This window comes from Brienomyrus brachyistius, chromosome 3 (genome assembly GCF_023856365.1).
Source record: "Brienomyrus brachyistius isolate T26 chromosome 3, BBRACH_0.4, whole genome shotgun sequence".
NCBI classification, from domain to species: domain Eukaryota; kingdom Metazoa; phylum Chordata; class Actinopteri; order Osteoglossiformes; family Mormyridae; genus Brienomyrus; species Brienomyrus brachyistius.
The window spans coordinates 35,151,378-35,175,417 of NC_064535.1; the positions used below are offsets into that span (position 1 = coordinate 35,151,378).

Below are 24,040 nucleotides of genomic sequence, written 5' to 3' on the forward strand. Positions count from 1 at the left end.
CAGCTTTGGTGTGGATGGTGGAGGCGTAGGGGTTGCGGACAGCTTTTGCCTTCTGGGAACAATCAACAGCAACAAAGGATCCAGCAGTCAGACACGTCAGAGTCTGGTGCTTGGCAGAGCTGCGGTGAAGGAGCTGGAAACAGTCTGCAAAAGTAGAGAAGAGAGACGGGAATAGTTGAGATCCCTCTGGATGTGTGTGGGTGAGAGAGCTGGCCAGGGAGGAGCAGGACAGCAAGAGCATTGACGCCTTTGAACTTCGGTGCAGGCGATGACCATTAAGAATAACCATGGAGTTCAGGGAAAAGACACAAGTGGATTCTTGGCAAAATAAGTCCTGAACCTGAAGCATAAATGACCAGCTTTTTATGGGAAGACTCAGTACTTTAAGAAAATGCCTCCAAGAGAGGACAGCCATCATCGTAAGAATGGCTGTGCTTCTCTCTGAGCCCCAGACAGACCTTTCTAGAAGGAGGTCGCCCGTATGCTCACTAGCAGTCGCTATTGATTTTACAGCGTCAGATAATAATGATGATGATGATGATGATGATAAGAGATTTTGATCTTGTAATGATGGGCGATCACAGCTGAGACAAACCCAGGACTGACTCATTGGGGAGCGGGGACTCTCATGGCACCCCCAGGCCAGACTGTGTCATAGACCTGCTTCCCCCGATTCCCTGAATGAGGCTGACCTTTCCCGGACGTATCGCGTGAGATTGTGCGAGGGACGTACAGGACGGGGAGATGAATCAGGCCCGAGTGAAATCACTGTCACCACATTCGCACCAGAGGCCGCTCAGATTATTTGCTTAAGAAATTTTCGGAATAATAGTTCAGAAAAAACCATATACAGTATATCAAAAAGAAAGGATAATTATTGTGAAAATATTGTGAGAATATTTACTAAAACCAAGAATTAAAAACATTAGCTTTCTATAACATTATTTTGTAATATAACATGAATTTTTAAACTCAGAATGCTGGCCTGCGGTTGGCTGGCGCTCTGACCTGGTTTTTGCCCGAGCAGGGGGTGGGTGCCGGAGCCCTAAGCAGCAAATCCGAAACTGAACACCCCTTGACGTCGCTTGCAAAGACACTGGGGCACCTGTCGCGTGAAAAAGACCGTTTCAAGCGTGGGGGGGCTCGGCCTAGCAGACCCACACAATGGGACCCCTGTTATCGGGATGGAGACGAGGCCCCTCCAGCTGGAACCAGGGAACTGAGACGAAAAACACCTTGACAGCCCCCCCGCCCCCCGAACGAGATCCATGGGGCATGACAAATCTATCCAGAAGCCTGGCCACAACCCTTTCAGCCATCGCCATGGACAGGCGCTAGATTAGGGGTCCTTAATATGCAGCTCAAAGCCTGTCTGCTAGCAGGCAGATAAAAGCCAGATTTGTCAAGTAGGAAGTCAGGACAAAGGCAAGTGAGACGCAAACTGGGTATAAGGTCACACACGGTGCCACCCACAGGCCGTAGCCGGTCGAGCAGGGCGCCCCTGTCAGGCCCACGTGTGTCACAGCAGCAGCTGGCTGATGTTGGTGGGGGCCAGTCGTCACGGAGACAGCTTACTGTGAACGCCCATGCCTGCCGGCCTCCCCAGGGGACTTTCACAATTGTACCCCCCACCTCCCCAGGGTAACTGGATCACATGACAGGCTCACGGTTACCCATCTTAGGTAATTAGAACATGTGACACGCTCTGAGGTGTTGAGACCGGTGCGGTGGGGGGGCCTGTCGGTCCATCTGGGCTCAGGGTTCCGCCTGCAAGGCAAATGCTGAAATCCATTTTTTTTTCTCCCCAAAAGCTTCCACACACGGCATGGCGGAAAGTTTATTGGAGAGAAGCAGTGGGGAGTTCGACATCTGAGATGAGAATGTGGGCAGGTGCAGCGAGAGAACGGTGGAACTTACTAGAACGTCTTTATTGTTAATGTAACTTACATTATGGCAAAATTTGCTGTGTGCTTCCGGGGATCGAAGATGTGGCACACAGTTAACAGCTCACAAAACAAAATATAAAAAGCTAATACGCTAATGAATAAATAGACAGTAATGCTTTACGTTAACTGCACCTTCATAATGCATTCATAGAACATTCATAAGCAACATGTAAATATACCTTAACATCAAGTGTTCCGAGCGGGAGCGAGGGCCGAGACTGACTGCTTGTGGGTGTCTGTCACAAAGTTCTCAATCCACAAGCTCATGGCTTGGCTGAGGTCCAGGTTGAGCAGGTTAGCAGCCAGTGTATTGAATGCCAAGCTGTGGTCTATGGAAAGCATTCCTACATAGCTGTCCCTTTGTTTAAGGTGGGTCATTGTAGTTTGGGGGGCAGCAGCGACGGTGTCCTCTGCGGATCTGTTTGCTTTGTAGTCATACTGGTGCTGGTCCATGTTGGCTGGCAGAGAGGATTAATGTCTTTAAGACCTTTCAAAACATTCTCAATAATGGGTATGAGTACAACTGGTCTGTAGTCAGTTAGATTACTGATAACTGTCCGCTTTAGTATGATTGTGGTTGTGTTCATGCAGGAGGGGACAGTAAATAGGGACAGAGAAAGCCTGCGGATGCTAGAGTGCAGTCTCAGAGTATCCCCCCCCCCTCAGACATCCCATCAGGGCCAGCCACCTTCCCAACACCCACTGAGTACACGCCTAACGTCACACATTTATACACTAAGTAGAAGGTTGTTGGCAGTCGTTGGGGTTGCTGCTTCTGTCTCTGTCCTTTGCCATTGACAGTGGATTAAAAAGGAACTGAGCTTCTCTGCCAAGGAGGCACAACTATGTGTAGATGGTACCTTTTTAACGAACGCTCATTTGCGCCAAAACGAGTGTGGGCTCCATAAATGTTCATTTGTGTCAAAGCGAGCGTGCCTTCCACTGACACTCATTTACGTTAAAACGAGCGTGTGCTACTCAAAAGCTCATTAGCATTAAAACAAGCGTGCGCTCCTCCAAAGCTGATTTGTGTTAAAGTGAGCGTGTGCTTCACGAAAGCTCGTTTGCATTTAAGCAAATGTGCACTGCACTTCCTGAAGGCTCGTTTGCGTCAAAGTGAGTGTGCCCTCCGTGAATGCTTGTTTGCGAGTGTGCCCTCCGTGAATGCTTATTTGCATTAAAGGCAGTGTTCGTTCCATGAATGCTTGTTTGCGTTAAAGGCAGTGTTCGCTCCATGAGCGCTTGTTTGCGTTAAATCGAGTGTGCGCTCCATGAACGCTTATTTGCATTAAAGGCAGTGTTCGCTCCATGAACGCTTGTTTGCATTAAAGCGAGTGTGCGCTCCATGAACGCTTGTTTGCGTTAAAGCGAGTGTGCGCTCCATGAACGCTTGTTTGCGTTAAAGCGAGTGTGCGCTCCATGAACGCTTGTTTGCGTTAAAGCGAATGTGCGCTCCATGAACGCTTGTTTGCGTTAAAGCGAGTGTGCGCTCCATGAACGCTTGTTTGCGTTAAAGCGAGTGTGCCCTCCATGAACGCTTGTTTGCATTAAAGGCAGTGTTCGCTCCATGAACGCTTGTTTGCATTAAAGCGGGTTCGGATGCCACAAAAGCTTGCCTGTGTCACAGTGAATAGGAGCTCCCAGAAAGCTTGTTTACACCTTTGAAGCACAGCTGACCAGCTGCCCTAACCCAATACAGACGTGAACCAGATCCCCAACGCCTAACGAGCTCGAGAGGATCAAAGCCGCTGCTTCCATTTTATATTTTAGAATAAAGCAGGGGGAGGCGCTCATTACCCTCCTCTCACTGTAAATCAAATTCCCGGCTCCTGCATGAGAGGTCGGATGTTTCTAGCACTTTTGTGAAAGGCTACAGCATCTCAGTGACACGTGTTGATGTCACCCGTCTATGTCACCAACGGGGGGGGGGGGGTAGTGTTCATGATTGATGATGAAAAGAGATGTGGGCATTTCTGGCTATTTTTGCCTCCTTCATTTAGTATCTAATCCACGGGCCTGTATGGATGCTGCTCTGTGCACTAACATCATTAAGGCCTTAATATCCAGCTCTGTCTGACCTCCTTCCCTGGAAAGACTGATGGGGGGCGTAACAGCAGGTGTTCGCTCTAATACACCCCCACCTCCCTTGCTACCAGGCGAGGGTGAAACACTTAAAATGGCAGCAGTGTTTTATTTCCTATGGGAGGGGGGGGGGGTCAGGATGATTCTCAGGGACCTACAAAAATTTTGAGCATAATTGGATTATGCTGGGTTCGTCCAAAATCCAGCAGCACCCAAGCTTAGTTGACCTTAGAGAATAGAATCGGTGCACGACGTTAACAATGCTAGGAGAAGAATATCTTCCTAGAGCTAAACTCTAAGCAAATTGCTCTGGTTTAATTACAGTTAGCCGTTAGAAGAATTCCATCAGCACCAGCGACGTCTTCACGGCCGCTGTCAGTGTATGACTGGTCTTGTAGTTTCCCATTTGTTTTTATTTGACATTTGATTCCTCTCTGGGATTTAATTCGTATGTAAAGTCAGTTTCTTGTTTTTTTTTCATCTGAGGAATATTGCTAAGTTACGTCTGTTGGTCTCATCAGCTGAGCTGGTGAAAATTGTCCATGCATTTCTTTCACCGCGCTTAGATTACTGTAATGCGTTGTTCACAGGTTTGGATATATCGTTTCTCATGCGTTTACAAACTGTACAAAATGCTGCTGCCAGGTTACTAACACGCTCCAGAAAGCGGGTCCACATGACCCCTATTTTACATTTTTTACATTGACTCCCAGTAGCTTTTAGGATTTGCTTTAAAATCCTGTTATTACATTTAGAGCACTAAATGGACAGGCTCCTGGGTATGTGATCCAGCTTCTCCGTTAATATACAGCTGCCCGTGCTCTTCGCTCCCAGGCTCAGAACCTGTTAGTTGCTCCCCGCACCAGACTAAAGACTCGGGGAGGCAGAACTTTTCAGTATGTTGCAAGAAGCTTTGCAATGAGCTTCCACTGCAGCTTTGAAGTGCTGCCTGGGCTGCGCAGATCCACACGCGGCGTTGCGGCTCCTGGGCTGCGTGCGGACCAGGCCTGAGTAGATCTACACACGGTGTTGCGGCTCCTGGCAACACGAGGAGCTGCATGTGGACCAGGCCTCAGCAGTGCCTCACACAGAATGTTCCCGCAGTTAATGCACTCGTCTACAGACACTCTCTGGAAGCTGAAGCAGTGTGATCTCCATGCCATCTCAGACGGGCGCATGTTTGTTGTCAAGGATACGTGCAGCTTTGAACGCAGAGATAAAAGTCCAGATGAGCCGTGTGGATTCATGGCGGCTCCTTGCGTGCATGTGTGGTCTGGAGTCCCTTCCCAGCTCAGGTGGCCCTGCTTGGGCTCTGTGGTTTTTTTATTTAGTTCATTCCCTGCTCACGTTCTCATTTCTGCTCATTTGATTCAGTGCTTTTATTAAAAGTCACGACCGCAGACCTGATTTAAATCCCTTCTTTTCCATCCGCAGTGTTTGTCTGGTTTCTCCAGTATATAGATATGTATTTTCTTACTGTAATGAGCCAGACTTTCAGTGTGTAAAAGATTCAGTGCCTGGCCAGTGCTGGTATTCTGTGTTTGGTTACTGCTCTCTGCTAATACTATATGTAAGGTTAGTACTCTGCAACTTTCATTTTCTTCACACCACAATAACTCGGCTGGTGGTAGTTCCTCTGAGGTAGTTCTGGAACCATTTGTTAGTCCCACCTCCAGATTAAGGCTGTGTCCGAATTCATGGGCTGCACCCTTCTAAAGCTTCATTCAAAGACCGAATGCGTCACAGCAACGAGTCTGTCCCGTTTCGAAGGCTCCTTCAACTGCAGCCTAGAAATGCGTCCTCCTTTGCCGAGTCACGAAGGATCCAGCCGAGAGTTTCCAGGTCCGCGGTTTTCCCGCCCATTTGGGCTATTTTGAAAGTACAGTTGCGGGTAAATATTAGGAGGTCGCGGGTTGCGGGTACTTGGGCTGCTGTCATGATGTCTGCGGCAGCGGACTGTAAAGGAAACAGAAATTAATCATTATCAATGCAAGTGGCTCCTAATGCTGAGTAACAGTGAATCGCTATAGTCACCGAAAGTCAGGGACGGACGCAGACAGAAAGCAGGGCTGCCAACTCTCACGCATCTGCCGTGACTCTCACGCGTCTGCTGTGACTCTCACGTATCTGCTGTGACTCTCACACGTCTGCCGTGACTCTCACGCGTCTGCCGTGACTCTCACGCGTCTGCCGTGACTCTCACGCGTCTGCCGTGACTCTCACGCATCTACCGTGACTCTCACGCTTTCAGACTAGTAAGAAGTCTTATGGCAAATATATATGATCCCATTAAAAACCTAAAATTAGCTACATCAGAAGCATTGGGGTAATAATCTGGTACATTTTGTGGCTCCACAGTTTGCAGCTCAGCCCAATCACGTCTAAACACCCCCCCCCAAAAAAAAGAAAAACCAAACGACTAACACAGACTTGATCACAGCTGTGCACTTGGTCGTGTCATTTTTAAATGCATCTACCCTATTTTGCAAAATCAGACATATCGTCTTCTACACTAATTGTAGGTGACGTAGGTTGCGATTTTAAGTTCTCAGCGTTTTTGGTCATCTTTAATTGTGACATCTCAGTGACTGGGTGTCAGTACTGTGAAGGACTTTACACTACTGTACGTATGTTGCGGGATTGCCGACTTTAGTCATCGGGTTAGCGTGAGATTTTAAATTCGAGACCAGTGGGCACACATATTTACATGTATGTAGTGCTTTTTTACTTTCTAAACAATGTGCAGGGTTTGTAAGTTACCCCAATGCGTTTGATTTGCCATAAGATTGCTTGCATGAACATCAGAGTCTTAAAGAGCGAATATCATGCCAGATGCACGAGTGCTGGCATCCCTGATTTAGCAAGACGCGTGTTTCTTTGTGGCTGCATGTGCTTTCAAGTCATTGAGTTGATTTCCAATTCCAGCATTACAATAATTCCAGCCTGCCTTACACGTGCCTGCACCCATCATCGGCGACAAGGGTGATCCACATTTTTCCTTCTGGTCCTGCTTCCCATTTCTTTCAGTACTGCTTCTCTTACTCTCCCCACTTTGCCATGCATTCTCAGTTTCTCACTGTCTTCACAACCTCCTTCTACGAGATCCACGAGACTAATGAGAGTATCCGCCGATTCCAGTAGAAAACTTCTCCCCAATGATTTGTATAAAGATATATGCTAAAGCAGCCCAGAATTTCACTACCCGCCCAAGTCAATTTTTATCTGCCAAAGGAAATCAAAAGAATCCCAATTTGGCGGGCAGGTGTAGATTAAACATCAGTCAGCATGTAAGAGCCGCTGCTGATACGGGTGGGTGTAGCCGACCGCTGACTTTAATGACACCCACCACAGGGTTTATGGTGGGGGTCATTATTTTAGAAAGACGTGACCATTCAATTTGTGTTTACATCACAGGCAGGTGTTATGAAACCAGTCTCTGCTCGTCTGCAACCAACGGGAAGCGTGTCTGGTGGAAGAAGCGGAGGACCATCTGCAGATAGATAGCGGGTTGGGGCGTGCGTGTGTGTGGGTGTGTGTGTGTGTGTGTGCGTGTGTGTGCGCGCACATGTGAGCAAGCATCGAGCTGCGCTAGTGGGACCGCCGACACAAAGGAGCGAGCATCTTCTTAATGAGGCAGCTTCAAGCCCCTCCTCAGTCAGCCTTCCCCCTTCATGAATAACCAGCAGTCTCCCCGCCCCCTCATTATTATTTATTACTTGGATCCACACAGTCATGTGCGCTGGAGGGAGTGTGAGAGCAGAGGCTCGGTGTGCTCGGAGAGCAGAGGCAGCCGCCGTAGCTGCATGCAGACGCACACGCAGACACACACGCAGGCACACAGACACTGCGAGGGACAGCGCGGCGCATGTGCTCCCATGCATGGCCTGCGAGGAACTGACCGATGAGAACCGGTGATCGGCAGCCCGTCCGCCGCCCCGCTCGCCAGGATGGGCTGTAACCTGTGCAGCTTGCAGAAGAGGGAAGAACACTACAAACTGCTGTATGAGATCGCCCAGGTACGGCAAGGGATGGGACCATGGGGGACGGGATGATGGGTGATGGAATAATGGGGGACAGGATGATGGGGGGCAGGACAGGGACGGGACGATGGAAGGCAGGATGAGGCGGGACAGGACGGGGGTGGGACCATGGGGGACAGGGTGGCGGTCTCTGTGGTTACCTGGTCATCAGGTGGTGCATCCAGTGCATGGTGGCAGGAGTCTGGGCTGCGGTCCGGCTCTGCGGAGAGCTCCCTCTGACAGCCTGTCACCTGTCACCCCTCCACCATTTAATGGTTTGGTCTGTCAGCCGGGGAGAGGAGTGTCATGTCCGTTACCTGAGCAGCTGCCATGCTGGAGTGCTTTTTCCAGAGTGCTTCTCAGACTTTAGCCCTTCTGTTCACGTGGGGGTGCTCTTTGCTGTCTCATCAGTGATCAGTTTCGTGACACTTGTAACGGCAGCCTGCGGTGACCGATTTCGTGGACGCATGGGGAAAGACACCTGCATGCAGAGCGTTTAGGTCACTCTGCTTAGGTGACTCAGCGTGGCGGCGGGCGGCCCCTCTATGTCACACTGATGTCACTTTGGCTCAGAGTTGGTGCCTCGAGTTTTTCACAGCAGAAAAGAAAAGTAAATTTTCAAATGCAGGTTTTTTTTTGTATTGTAAAATGTTTAGATAAACATAAGAGACTTGCTTTCGGGTCTTTCCATGCGTTTGTTTTATTTTTAGAAGCTGGTTGGTCATACTTGCGGTCCGGACAGCATGTTCTGTGTTTGGACCGTGCTGTGTCTGCGTGTGCAGGTCCTGATCGTGCTGTGTCTGTGTGTGCAGGTCCTGATTGTACTGTGTCTGCGTGTGCAGGTCCTGATCGTGCTGTGTCTGTTTGTGCAGGTCGTGACCGTGCTGTGTCTGCGTGTGCAGGTCCTGACCGTGCTGTGTCTGCATGTGCAGGTCCTGATCCTGCTCTGTCTGCGTGTACAGGTCCTGATCGTGCTGTGTCTGCGTGTGCAGGTCCTGATCGTGCTGTGTCTGCGTGTGCAGGTCCTGATCGTACTGTGTCTGCGTGTGCAGGTCCTGACCGTGCTGTGTCTGTGTGTGCAGGTCCTGATCGTACTGTGTCTGCGTGTGCAGGTCCTGACCGTGCTGTGTCTGCGTGTGCAGGTCCTGACCGTGCTGTGTCTGCGTGTGCAGGTCCTGACCGTGCTGTGTCTGCGTGTGCAGGTCCTGACCATTCTGTGTCTGGGTGTGTAGGTCTTGATTGTACTGTGTCTGTGTGTGCAGGTCCTACCTGTGTGTTCCTGAGCTGTGAGCAGTCTGCAGCCGCTCAATCTTTGCTAATTACAGAAAGCCCCCCCCCCCCCCCCCCCAAAAAAAAAACTTTGTTAATGAACATTTTCATGGTAATGTGATCACAGCCTCATTAGGCATTTATATGATGATTCCGTGCATTAATTAGATGTAAAATGCCCGTTTTATCAGCAGAGTCAGGAAGAGGGAGATTAGCATTGTTAATTGATGCCAGTGGGAGATGACTTTTTTTTTAATTGGAGACATGAAACTGGTTAACTTCACAGGACTTATGAACTGGGAATGCTGGGGCTACACCGAAGGTCCTTTTGGCCTGAAGGCATTTGGGCCTCCTGCCCTTCGGCTCCTGGTGAGATGCCCGGGATACGTATGCAGTTCTCTTCCTTGCCACAAGGAGGCGCTGCAGTACAGTGGCTTCCATTGCCATTGTACTGCATACCCTTCCCGGCGCTGCCTTTCACACACAGTCTCTACTCCAGTGAGAGTGCCCAGTCGGAGCATTTGGTACCCCCCAGGGGGCGGGATGAGGCAGAGAGTGGCAGCCACCCCCCGACTCGCTGAGCACTTGTTGCAGTGGATGGGCTCAGCAGGGTGGGAGCCTGACTGGCTCCATTTTCCGTACAGCGCTGCCTCCCTCCTTCATGCAAATCCTCAGAATAGAAGCCAGGGCTTTTGGATGAGGCGTGTAATGGAGAGGCCCCCCCCCCCCCGAGGACCCGAGGGAACATCGACGGTGAAACAAACCTGCCCCCCCACCCATGGAACCACAGATACTTATTATTTATGCTCAGCTTCTGTCAGCCCCCCCCCCGTTTATCATCTATTCTCGACTTATACATGATTTCTGAAATTTTCTTTACTCTCTCCTTACGAGCAGAATCGCCCTCGTTTTCCTGATGCTGCTAACCCTGTGAGGGATCCTCCCCCCTGCAGGCCAGTTAGTGGCGTTATGCTGTGAGGATGTGTTGGCGCCCATACACATACCAGCCATGCAGGTTAAACAGCACGAAGCATTCAGAAAGGCTTTGTGTTTTCCTGGTACCGCAGAGATACCAGACAGCTCCTTTTGAGAATAACATTCTGATCATGTATTTTGGTGTGTCTCATGTACTGACTCATTTTGACAATGCACATTGCTGTTTCTCATACATTGACTTATTTTGACTATGGATGCCGCTGTTTCTCAGAAAGTCTGACTCATTTTGACCATGTATGATGTCTTTTGGGAGTACTGATTTATTTTGACTGTTTACGGAGCTTTCTCTGGAGCACTGACTCATTTTGACTGTGATGGTGCTTTCTCTGGAGCACTGACTCATTTTGACTGTGACGGTGCTTTCTCTGGAGCACTAACTCATTTTGACTGTGACGGTACATTATCTGGAGCACTGACTCATTTTGACTGTTTACGGAGCTTTCTCTGGAGCACTGACTCATTTTGACTGTGATGGTGCTTTCTCTGGAGCACTGACTCATTTTGACTGTGACGGTGCTTTCTCTGGAGCACTGACTCATTTTGACTGTGACGGTACATTCTCTGGAGCACTGACTCATTTTGACTGTGACGGTGCTTTCTCTGGAGCACTGACTCATTTTGACTGTGACGGTGCTCTCTCTGGATCACTGACTCATTTTGACTGACGGTGCTTTCTCTGGAGCACTGACTCATTTTGACTGTGACGGTGCTTTCTCTGGAGCACTGACTAATTTTGACTGTGACGGTGATTTCTCTGGAGCATTGACTCATTTTGACTGTGACGGTGCTTTCTCTGGAGCACTGACTCATTTTGACTGTGACGGTGCTTTCTCTGGAGCACTGACTCGTTTTGAGCATGACGGTGCTTTCTCGGAAGCACTGACTCATTTTGACAGTGCTGTTTCTGACTCAAATATGTGCCAAATTTAGCCTTTCTGGAGACACCACACACCTTACCTGCTAATTCCGTGTATGAGATCAAACACTGTCCTCCCCATCAGTAGCCTGGCAGTATCTGGATCTTATGGTCATTTCCATGTCATGCTCTGAGTATTGCAACCTTTGTGTTTTCAACCTGGTTAAGTAGCGGGGTGGATTGTTTTGGTTGTGGTCCTGATCATTCGGGTAAGCTGCCCCTCTGCTTACTTAACATAGATTCTGGACAGTGGACTGTGGGGCTTTCAGAATCAGGACCAGAATCACAGTCGGATTCAGGATTACAGTTGGAATCAGGATCAGAATCACAGTCAGGATCAGAATCACAGTCAGAATCAGGATCAGAATAACAGTCAGAATCAGGATCAGAATAACAGTCAGATTCAGGATTACAGTTAGAATCAGGATAAGAATCACAGTCAGAATCAGGATCAGAATCACAGTCAGGATCAGGATCAGAATCACAGTACAGCTATATACTGTCAGATACACCATGACAATGGACATCTAACAATGAGGCATAATGTGGATGAAGAATAAAGACATAAGATGCACTAGAGACAGGCGTAAATGCGAGGTGTATGGTAGATACAGGAGCCATCCGGATTGCGCTAGAGCGGCTGTGCTATGGGGTGTTACGGCAGGTGACGTTGTTTTCAGCAGGGAGCAAAAATTCATATGGCAGTTCATAGGGCCTCTTTGTGTATCTGCTAAAAATGACGAAGTGTTAAAGTCTTCAATCTCACTGCATGCCATCGTACAAAGAATCCCCTACTAGCATGTCCCTCCAGGCTTCCTTAGGTTTCGCACTGAAGCTCTTCAGTCTGAAGCGTCAACTCAATGTGAAATTGAGTTCAGGTGAGGTGGGGAGATCCGTTTCATTCCCAGGGGGTCCATTTCTGCTGGTGCAGTGATACTGCCATATGGAAGCTGATGCCCAGGATCTGTGTTCGCATCGTGGGTGGAAAGTCAGCCTGGTGCATGTGGGGCAGTGCATGTTGTTTAGGAATGTCTGGAGAAAAGCAACATGGTGCTGGGTGTGTAGAAAAGGGTGGATTAGATGGTGTAAGTATGTGTGGGGGGAGGGGGTCTGTGGGTGTGGGGTGTGAGTATTGGGGGAGGGGGTATGTAGGTGTGGGGTGTGTGTGTTTGTAGGGTGTATGTGTGTAGGGTGGGTGTATGTGTGTATGGGGGTCTGTGGGTGTGGGGTGTGTGTGTGGGGGGGTCTGTGGGTGTGGGGTGTGTGTGTTTGTAGGCTGTATGTGTGTAGGGTGTGTGTGTGTGGGGGGGGGGTCTGTGGGTGTGGGGTGTGTGTCAGGTTGCTCCACAGCCTCACCCCCTCTCGGTTCCCTCCGTTGCCCCCCGGTGTGACTGTCCATCTTCTCGTCCCACCGCCTCTTTATGAATGATGTCCCCCCACCATAAGAGCTGAGAGGATGGTGTCGCCAGGGCTGATTGATGCCGCGTCCTGCCAGAATATCACGCTGAGACAAGCCCCACCTTCCGCGGCGCTTTCTGACAGGATATTTACACGCTGCGGCCGGTTCCAATACAGGCACCCTCCTCAAATTGCGCTCAGTCCTGCTGCCTTTAATAAAACGCGACGCCTGTCGACACGCAGCCCTTCCATCGTGTCCTGTGACGCTGACAGGCGATGGTGGTGAATGGGGGGGGGTTGCCGGGGGGTTACGATTTTCACCTTCATGCCGTGATGGCTGCGGAAAGTCACGACCCTCAGGATCAGGCGTGAAACGCTCTCTGGTCTTCAGCGTGTACAATTTATACACTCTGAGCGTGCATGGTCTGTGCGGAGGAGAGGAGAGGCAGGGGCTGTCTTCCTGAGGGCACTGACATATAAAACAGCCCCACCCACCCTCTTTGTCTGTCGCTGAAGCTCACACCCGCCTGTCTGGGGGAGCGGGGGGGGAGCTAAGAGTGTTTATTGAGAGATACCACACTAGCTGAATTTTATCAGCCAGCCCACTATATCTCTCTCAGCGCCAGATCTGAGTATAACAGCGAGTTGATGAATTGACCTTTCCAGTTTTCCCCCTGCATTTCATCCCAATAAGTGCAGAATTGACCTTCTCTGCTCTGTATCAGATCGCCTGCTCTCTTTAAGTCAGGTTTTACTCAAATAGGGTGCTGCTACCCTTTAGAAATGCTTGGGCAAAATAACAGTGTCTTTCTGCGGTGGGGGCAGATTTTAACCCCCCTCCTGCATTTTACACTGTCAAGCAGCCAGTTAAATAGAAGTTAAATTAAAGAGCCAAAGGGTAGCTCGGCCAATCAGCTGACTCAAACGGGCGGGGGGTCAGAGGTCACAGCAGTGCAGCAAAGTGCCCGCTGTTAAGTGTTGTTTGCCGGGCGCGGCCTGACTAGCTGTCCTGCCAGAGTCGCGGTGAGTCACAGAACACAGAGCCCGGCTGGTTTTAAAGGAACCTTCATTTCAAACACAAGAGGTGGATGTCTCGAGGTCACAGCAAAAAGAATTTGACATGCGTTTCAGGAGAAAGGGGATGTTGGTGAGGTGGGGCTCCTGCCCAAATGGTTTTGCTGGGCTAATGAGAGCGAGGCAACAGGCCTGCCGGGTGTCAACCTCCTGCTTTCAACGTTCCACTTTGTACGGCGAGTGAAACAAAGTTACAAAGTCGCATGAAAACACACATGAGCCGACTGCCCATGGCTGGCAGAACGGGGTTGATTAGCCGTGTTTAAGGAGGCACAGGAAGCCCTCATTAATTCATTGTTATTTTTATAAGGGGTGAGGGCGGGCCTCTCCCGCTCCAATTAAAATTGACGGGTGGGTGAAGAGACAGTGAAGGCTCTGTGGGCGCAACATCTCAGCTGAGACAAGCCCTCAGCCTGCAGTGTGACCTTTGACTTCCTCGTCAACTGTTGCATATGTGTGCATGTCGGATCTCGGCTTTCAGAGTCATTGGAGTGGAAACGTCTTTCCTGGGGTTTGGGAGCTTTAGCGGGGAGGCAGACAGGCACAGAGCGGATCCCGTCGTCCCGCTGATCTAAATGGGACCGGCCCTGTCCCACAAGGACTCTGGGGAACGCCAGTTCTACTGAAAGACACGTCCACTTGGAGCTGAGAGAGGCATAATCTTCAGGCATTGATCACAAAGACATTTCAGTGCAGTTCAGTGAAGCCCAACCATTTTAATTAGGAGATGTTCGTGCCATAACCTGTAGGCACTAACTGGGTTCATTACTCCCAGCTTTTCTGCCAGGAGGATATTCTGGCGGGTATAAAAATAGCAGCTATGTTGGCGGTTAAAAGTCCAGGTGGGACAGGCAGCTGGAAGATGAGAATCTCTGGATCTTCCTTTCTTTCGTGCCGTCCAGCTACTGAAATATGAGAATAAGATAGCAAAGATGAATCTTCCTGTCCGTTGTGACCATCAGCTTCAGGAAGATGAGAATGAAATGTCAGAGATGGATCTTCCTGTCCGTTGTGACCATCAGCTTCAGGAAGATGAGAATGAAATGTCAGAGATGGATCTTCCTGTCCTCTGTGACGATCAGCTACAGGACAACATCAAAATGTCAGAGATGGATCTTCCTGTCTTCTGTGACGATCAGCTACAGGACAACATCAAAATGTCAGGAGATGGATCTTCCTGTCCTCTGTGACGATCAGCTACAGGACAACATCAAAATGTCAGAGATGGATCTTCCTGTCCTCTGTGACGATCAGCTACAGGACAACATCAAAATGTCAGAGATGGATCTTCCTGTCCTCTGTGACGATCAGCTACAGGACAACATCAAAATGTCAGAGATAGATCTTCCTGTCCTCTGTGACGATCAGCTACAGGACAACATCAAAATGTCAGAGATGGATCTCCCTGTCCTCTGTGACGATCAGCTACAGGACAACATCAAAATGTCAGAGATGGATCTTCCTGTCCTCTGTGACGATCAGCTACAGGACAACATCAAAATGTCAGAGATGGATCTTCCTGTCCTCTGTGACGATCAGCTACAGGACAACATCAAAATGTCAGAGATAGATCTTCCTGTCCTCTGTGACGATCAGCTACAGGACAACATCAAAATGTCAGAGATGGATCTCCCTGTCCTCTGTGACGATCAGCTACAGGACAACATCAAAATGTCAGAGATGGATCTCCCTGTCCTCTGTGACGTCCGGCTACAGGAAGAAAACAACAAAATGTGAAAGATGGACCTTTCGCTCCTCCTTGACATCCAGCTACAGGAAGACAAGAACGAGAGGTCTGAGACAGATTTTCCCACTTCTGGCTACAGGAGGAATCACAGCTTAACTGGACTTGCCGTGTGCAGATCTGCTGTTAGTATTCGACGGTGACATTTGAACGTGAAAAGCCCGGTGTCACAATGGGGGGGCTGTTTGCTCCCCTGACAGTTGAGGATTTGAAAGGATCACAAACGGCCTCCTGCTGTAAAGGCAACCCCCCCCCCCCCCCCACCGCCACCCCAATGTCACCCATCACTGCCTGCTGTGACAGGGGCCAGTAAGCAGTGCGGTGAAGGTCTAGAGCAGAGGATGCTAGAAAGAGGGCTGGACTGGAAGGGGTGGGGGGTGTAAAATGAGCGTCGTTCCACAGGCCACGGGGCACTCTCTGGGCCCACTCAGATAAGACAGGGTGACGGGTAAGACAGGACGCCTAATGAATAACCAACAGAAACAGCCGGTGCGGCGTCACGGCGATGCCCGCGGTGTCTCTCGATGGCGGAGTCTAGACATGAGAGCGGTGATTAGCCGTCATTAACCGAGCCGCAAATGCCGCAGCCGTTTCCGGGGTTGTGGGAGCGGCGTACCAGCCCGAGGGTGACACGCTGACCCGGTCACCCGGTCCCGGGCTAACGAGCCGCTAGCAGAGCGCCCTTATACTCGCAGCAGTCAACCCCCCCCCGCCCCGGGCACCATGGCAACGGCTGCTGGCCCAGATGCGATGTGAATATAATTTATTCCTATTACTAAATGCACCAAACAAGGGAGACGTATGGTGTTATACTAATTGAATGATGGCACTCTCGCGAACGGCTTATATGCATTTCTGTTACCAAGCCATTTAGCGGGTTTAATACCCTTTCAGTGTTGAATGTGCAATAATGGACTGTGTTCACCAGCCTTCTCTGTCACTGATTATCTGCTGATCATCTGCTGCTCAATGGCTTCCTCTTGACTTAGCTTGGATGGCCCCTCAGTACCCCATGGTGGGTTGTGTGGGGCACGCATCCATCCTGCACGCTGACCACACCCTGGAGGCCTTTGCCGAGCAGCCCAGCGACCATCTGGAGGTCTCTGTGCCGAAGCCCTTCCACTCAGGCAGTTTATGAGCGATTCTTTGTTGATGGTCACAGTAGGTCCTGCCTCTGACTCCTCAGAGACACCCGCACGGTATTATTATACGATGGATACCTGCGATTTGGAGACCATGAGAGGGGCAGGGGGACTGTGCACCCCTTGATGACAGAGATTAATCACACCTGGAAGGCTGATGGGAATCTGCCTGCAGACTCAGATACAGATGTGTAACGGGCACCTCCGTGGTCCATGTGAGGAGTCAGGAGGTGATGCAAGCTGCTCCTCAGGCAGTAGCAGGAGGCGATTTCCATGATTAATGATCGAGCCTCTTTGCGCCCCTGCGCTGTGGAGGCCGGGGAGCGACAGATCAGGTGGACAGGTGTGATCCTCCCCAGCACTGAGGCAGCAGAGCAAGGTGTGGTGCCACTCGCCAATCCAGGCCCCTCGCTGTGGCCCATTATGGTGTGAGGAGCCGCATCCTGAAGGTGCGGGGGGTGGGCACACACGGTGGCAGGGACACGGCCCGGACCACGGTGCTGGTTTCCATTCTTGCTGCACGCAGAGGAGCCGGACGGCCTGAGTTTAGCGACAAGCGCTAATCCTATTACAGCCCCGCTAAGGCTGATTAGCCGCTCGCACCTTCATGGAATTACTCATTAGGGGAGAGCGACTGTGAGCAGTTGGGGTGGCTGTTAGCGCAGTATTTATGGGGTTAAAATTCAGCGGAGAGCCTTGTTTTCCACCAGCTGGCCCTATAAACCTGCACCACAGCCGCGGCAATAACCACCTGGCCTCTTGCGCTGCTTTACCGTGCTTTTTATTTGTCAGTTGCCAAAGTGGCAGTTTTATGAGGATGCGTTGATGATGTTTTTACATCTCGCATGTGGTGTTCGGGTAGCAGGCTGCTCCGGGCCGCTGGTTTATTCTGTGAGGTTTACTGGGGTCACGCCGCCATTTAACACGCCTTGTTTTCCTCAAGCTCCTCTCACTGTAGGTGATGTTGCTGTGGTTTCTGGTGGCCAGGGAAGGTCTGCAGCGTTATCTAAAACGATGCCGGACTCCGAAGCTTCACTCCTCTTCTAATTATAACGCACGGGGCGTGTGTGGAACAGATGCCCTTGTCCCCCCCTCCCCTCCCCTCCCCCCACCCGCTGCTTCATCGCCAAGCCCAGTTCTGCTGTTTCTGTTGCTCCAGATGGAGCAGCTGAGCAGTGACTCTGCGTACGACCGCCGACCTGTCCCTCACTTCCCTCCAGAGAAGTGTGAGACTGGGGGGATCTTCAGGGCCTCATGTCCTGCTCGGATGCTCGGAGGACATGGAGGACACGTCCGAAGCATTGGGCCCGTGGGGTCCCTGTTATTGATGATGGACCCGTTCAGCCTTGGCAGAAATACTCAGCAGTCAAGCATCTGCCCCTGGCCTGCGTGGAGCGTCAGAGAGCCAAATGATTCACTCCAGCATTAGTCATCTCCCTCCCGTGGGGTGCAGGGGAGTGGGGACGCCTTTCCCGTGTGCCCGCTCCTTTTCCAGCGCTAACCTCTCCCTCAGTGGGCCTTGGGCACCCATCGGTCCCCAATGGGCCAACCTCCCGTTAGGTGTGAGGCAGAAGTGAAAGCTGCTGAAGTTATTGAACGGGGACACTGTTGAAAACAAGCCACCCGGAGGCCAGGCTGTAAAAGGGCGACACATGGACCCTGGCATGAGGGACCCTGCATTATTAGAGGGGGAGGAGAAGCCAGTTTGAGCACATGCCTTGCTGGCAGGTTTCAGGACACGAGGAGCAGGGCTGTCATCTCTGCAAGCCGTTGGCATCCCCCTCCTCCCCGCATGTGGCTGCTTATCACCATAACCCTGCTTTTCATTACTCTTTATCATCTCCCCCATAAATCACACAGACTGTTTACATTGGTGTTGGTGCGTAAAATGTGACTCTCACATAAATATGCTTGTTTATGTGTTTTTGCGTTCTTGTCACTAAAGGCTGGTGATACACCTGGCCTGGAACTAACTCTGCAGGTACTGGTGTGGATAGTCAGGTGATTAGGACCCCCCATTTGTCAAAGGTCAACTGATGACCAATCAGGTGATTAGGACCCGTCACAAGTAAACTGATGGCCAATCAGGTAATTTGGACCCACCCTTTGACAAAAGTCAGCTGATGGCCAATCGGGTTATTAGGATCCGCCCTTTGTCACAAGTCAACTGATGGCAAATCAGCCTTTCCACTACAGATTGTCTGAATTATTACATTATTGTATTTCTCTTATGAAATGCGTCCCAGGTCTGGATGATTGAGTAGTGGGCTGTGTGGCTACTGCCGGGGTGGGCATGAGAAGAAGATGAAACCTTAAGACTCCACCTTTCAGGCTTTTTCTTGTCAGTGGTCCCGAAATATCCAAAATTTAGCAGCATTGCTGGCGATTTATGAGGGGTTGCCGGCTTCAGGGAGCGGGAGCTATGGTAGCAGCAGAGAGCGCCGCTTAATTGTTCCACAGCTTCTGGGGGCTCATTAATAAAGTGTTCATGGACGCCGTTCGTCAAACATGGGTCCCTCTCGGCTGGCCCACAGCGAGCCCGTTGGTGATGGAGATGATCATGGCTTCCCGTGATTAATGCTGGTGTTTCGCAGGGTATGAATGATTATTGCTGGACTCAAAATGTAGATACATATATGATGTTCGATTCTGCTGCTGCATTATGGGTATTAGTACAGGTACAAGGGGATGAATAATCTCTATAGAACTTAACGATTTTACAAATAAGTGAAAATGCAACATGCAAAAGTAACAGCTCACTGTGACTAGGATTCACAAGTGGTTGAGAATTACTTATGTTCCGTGCTTCTTGTGCTTGTGAGAGATGGAGAACCCCAACCCATGCCGAAAGGGAGGCTTTCTGTGCATCTCTCCTGCTCCACGCTTATGTATCTCTGTTTAACTTTATTTCCTGCTGTGTCATCAGAAATAACCCAGATCGTCAGAGGACGTCTGATGGGGACAGTGGGGCTTCCTGGGGGGTAGGCTCTTCAGCGTGGCGAGGGTGGGCTGATGGTGGAGTGAGGTCCTCCTTTGCAGAGCGTGTCAGAGAGCTTCTTGGGTCGGGCTGCTGGATGGAACCACACCTGCCTAGATCGGACTGGCCCAGCTGCCGAGTTGGGGGGCAACTTAACACACCGGGCCCGGCAAGCTTTCCTCATCGTGCAACTTTTTGTGTCGAATAAAACATAGGAAGGAAAGTGCTATCGCCCAGCAGAAGCCTGAGGAAAGCAAGGCGTGTTAAATGGCGGCGTGACCGCAGTAAACCTCACAGAATAATCCCGTGATTAATGACCTTATTTTGTGGTTTATTTGGAGTCGTTATGGGTGTGATGACACACGGCCTTCTCATAGATTTATTGATTATGCAAAGCAGACATTTTCATTTAATTGTGCCACACGTATAAGAACAAAACAGTGCCATATTTTACCGAAGTTTTTGTGTGTTGCATCCAGCCGTTCCTGGATACTCTCATCAGCCCATATTTCCAGCAAACACTGCACCTTTGCCATAGACCAAAGTGATATCTTTGCCTCCCTGTTTTTTAAATGACCCTGAGCCACCTCCTCAAGCAGGCAGTGTGCGGCATGATCGCATTAGTTAAGCAAGCTGGACTTGCTCAGGCATGGTACGGATTGCCTGGTGTGAGTACACCCTTAAGCATCATACTCAGTAGTTGATGCATTTTTAAACGCTACGAAGATTTGAACTTTGAGGCCAAAGAATTGAGTATTTATTGCACCCCCGGCCCCTGCTGGTCCCGCCAGTGCTTCTCTCACTCCCCCTGCTGGTCCCGCCAGTGCTTCTCTCACTCCCCCTGCTGGTCCCGCCAGTGCTTCTCTCACTGCATTCCTTTCACAGGGAGATCTTCTATGAGAGTGTGCTGCACGCAATCGTGTCGCAATCGTGACAGTGAACACGACGGGCAAAAAATGTTGTTCCTGTGGGCGGGGCTGATGCCTTACACTGGGCGTGGTCTTTTCTGTGGTTTCTGCATGTGGTTGGACTGACTGTCTGCTGCTGTGAGCTTCTTGTTTTTTGGGTGGGGGGATTGTTCTGTTCTCTGGACCATCATGAAGGCAGGAAGAGAGGAAATTTGCCACTGGGGGATTGTTTGAGTGTCTCAGCACGGGCTTATGACGGAGGCTTATGGCCCCCCAATCTCTAACAAAGCTCCCAATTACAGCCTGAAAGGTGGATCAATGGTCCAGCTCTGACCTGCTGGCCCCTTTGGCTTTATTGTGTCTGCCGACGCCTCTGCCACCCCCCCCCCCCAGACCCTGGTCAGGTGACCCTAACAGCCTAAACACTGTTGGACAGTGTGATCTCGCATCACGCTGGTGATAACCTTTTGCTGGAGCCTTATGCGAGTTTGTGTGTGTCTGCCAGTGTGTGTCTAGGATAGGCTGCTTTATGCAAATTGTGTTTATACGAGGCAAATTAGCCTTAATGCTGCGCATGGCACGACATCGGATGCACAGACACCTGCACTGAGGACAGGACCCGCAGCCCCGCCCGCCATTCCCGCTCTCCCTCCGCGGAGACGGTGCCACTGTGACATGTTGGGTGCCATCTGCTACTTGTCCACCACCCAGAAGCACAATTAGCCTCCTCGCACACCGGGCTCTGCTCCGGCAAGGCGGTTGGGGCCGTGGGGCCCCACTATGCCCTTTACGAGCAGAATATACGGAGCTGTGCTCTCGGGCTTTTATTGTTATGTTTCTTGTTTCCTTGTCGACCACAGCAACTCTGGGAATCACAGGACAGTTACGAAAAATGTCGTTCGGGCCGCTGCCAAAACTACGACGTTCCGGGGCCCGGCGGGCATCGCTCTGGGGGAAAAGTGGCTTAGCCGACTCAGTAACTTTCCTACCTGCTCGTTAATGTTGTTATTGTACTTGAGACTAATTAGAACGCATGCCGAATACTGGAGCATGGAGCAGCTCTCTCTCTCTCTCTCTCTCTCTCTCTCTCGTAGTGTCTGTTGTCTTCAGTATGCCAACGGAAAGCCATGCATGACATGATCTGACACCTTAAGCGCCGCTGTCCCCTTCCAGCTCGGCATGCGCTGACCTGTCCGCTGATGTTGCTCAGAGGGTGGGGAGTGGAGGGGGGCTAAGGGCAGGAGCCGGCTGGCTGCTTTGCTCTCCACTTGACTCTCCCACACATCTTCCTGACATGCTGGACAGGTCATACCATCTCGGTTCTGAGCACTGAATTGTGCTCCCGCCTTCTCTCAGTGAATATAAACGATGCATGATCTGTCTGCAAGCTTTATCCCGTCCTCTGGGCCGAAAGTGCATCCAGCCGAAGACAATAAGGAACGAGAATCAGAATCAGAGCACCTAGCAGGACCTGACCTTGCTGCCACACTACAAGCCTTCCTCAGTAAATGTGAACACGGGGCATTAAAGTAGCTGTCGCTATTATTAACTTCCAATGGAAAATCCGCTCGCAAAATGAGTGTTTCGCATATTCCTAGAGCGCCATAACATCGGTGTCACATGACTGCAGTTTAAATGAACGCGTCTGATTCATTTGTCGTGTTCACGCCCTTGATGGAGCCCTGACTGCTCTTTCTTCCTTTTAAGCCTTTTAACTGATGTTTTAAAAGCCACCATGTGTTAAACTGGACTGCAGTTAAAAAAGTGAAATACACTCACTCTTAGCGCGCACACGTAATTCACAGCACATGCCTTGACTGGTGAAATTGGCCATATTTGTCATGCGACATTATTCAGAAGGGTGACAGGTAATAGCCTGAGGGCAAATGGAGAGCGAGTTTGATGTGCTGTAGGGTTAACAGCGGCCTGATCGCGGGGGCTGTCGGGCACTGTCAGATTTCCCAGGTGGCCTGGTGTTTTTACTGGTCACTGGGGGCGTCGTAAAGGCACAATCGTCGCTTTCACCGCCTGCCAATGATTGATGTACTCATAACGTCTTTACTGTACCAAACTGTTGGTCATATTTTAGACCTGACGCTTATTATTAAAATAAGGCATTTAAGATCATGATGGAGGCTCCACTCTGACATGGGGGAGGGGGGCATCACCATCACATGCACAGACGGTGAGATTACCCCATCTCTCACCTCAGCGTATTTGTGGGGCCGGGGGTTCAGCAAATTGATTTGAAATGCAGCTGGGTCTTTCAGACCCCGGTGAGAGACAGAGACAGAGGGGGTGAATTTCCCAGAATTCCTCATGGATGAACTCCTGTACAAGTACTGTGCTCTTACTACCTGGCAACTGGATGACTGGGATGGTAACTGGCATGATAACTGGGAAGTAACTGGCATGATAACTGGGATGTACCTGGCATGATAACTGGCATGACTGGGATGGTAACTGGATTGAAAACTGGAATTATCATGGGAAGGATAACTAGAAAGATGACTGGGATGATAACTCGGAGGACTGGGATGGTAAATGGAAGGATATACAGAATGACTGGGATGATAACTGGGTTAACAGAAGTGGTAACAGAGATAGTAATTGGAAGGGACACCGGGATGATAATTGCAGTGATAAAGATGCAGTAAGCGATAACTGCTCGCTCAGTAATAAAACATTAAGTCTAACCACCGTATTCCCAGCTATACAGTCATTTTTTAAATCACTTACATTTGTTTACATATAGTCAGCAGATTCTGCTTGCATTTTGACATGTCAGGCAGCAGCTGAGTGGGAATGCTTCCCATTGGCTGCTGGGACCACAAGCGACCTGCTTTTATTCTCGCTCAGGGATCGATTACGGCTTAATTGGCCCTGTTCTGTCACAACCTTGCTACTCTGGTACAAGGACGGCCTGGCAAATGACAAACAAACTCGTCATTAGGGAGCTCGGCATCTGCGGCCCGTAAAGCGGCATGTGCGGTCGATCGGAAGCCGTAAACACGCTAATGGCAGCAAGGAGTGCATTTTCATCCACCCTGCAAGCACCCGCCATAAATCGCACTAAAGGGTTTAAGTGCGCTGTAAAAACACACATCTTCTGTCCATGTTGATGGGACTGGGGATGCAGCCCGGCACTTCCAGCATCTTTCAGTGTCGGTGACAGTGCTGAAGAGGCTTGTAAGTCATTGGGCCGTTGGTAGGACCTATGGATGTTTCCTGGATGTGCCAAGCTGCCCTCATAAGCGTGAAATATTTCCCATGCCCAGGGGGCGCTCTGTGGCTCTGTGCCTGTGATCAGAAGGTCACCAATTCGAATCCCGTACTCAGTATCCATCTCCGTTGGGCCCTTGAGCAAGACCCCTGACTCCTGGGGTGCTGGATAAATGGCCTGGCACTGTGCTCAGACCCTAAGCTTCGCTGTTATTTATGTATCAAAAGAGAGTAAGATGGCATATGTGAAAACTAAAGAATCCCAATCTACACGTACATATGTGGAAACGGCAAGTAAAGCCATTGATACTGGAACAGTGAGGTGTTCGGGGACTCTGACACTGGCC

At 50.3% G+C, this 24,040-nt stretch overlaps 1 protein-coding gene across 1 annotated transcript in view; it reads left to right on the plus strand.

Moving 5' to 3' along the window:
- Positions 1 to 7,809: 7,809 nt before the first annotated feature.
- LOC125738863 (PDZ domain-containing RING finger protein 4-like) overlaps positions 7,810 to 24,040 on the plus strand; it is a 31,176-nt gene continuing 14,945 nt past the window's right edge. The window contains exon 1 of the mRNA XM_049008330.1: positions 7,810 to 8,044. Coding sequence (XP_048864287.1) covers positions 7,976 to 8,044 — 69 coding nt within the window. The 5' untranslated portion in view covers positions 7,810 to 7,975. The remainder of the gene's footprint in view (positions 8,045 to 24,040) is intronic.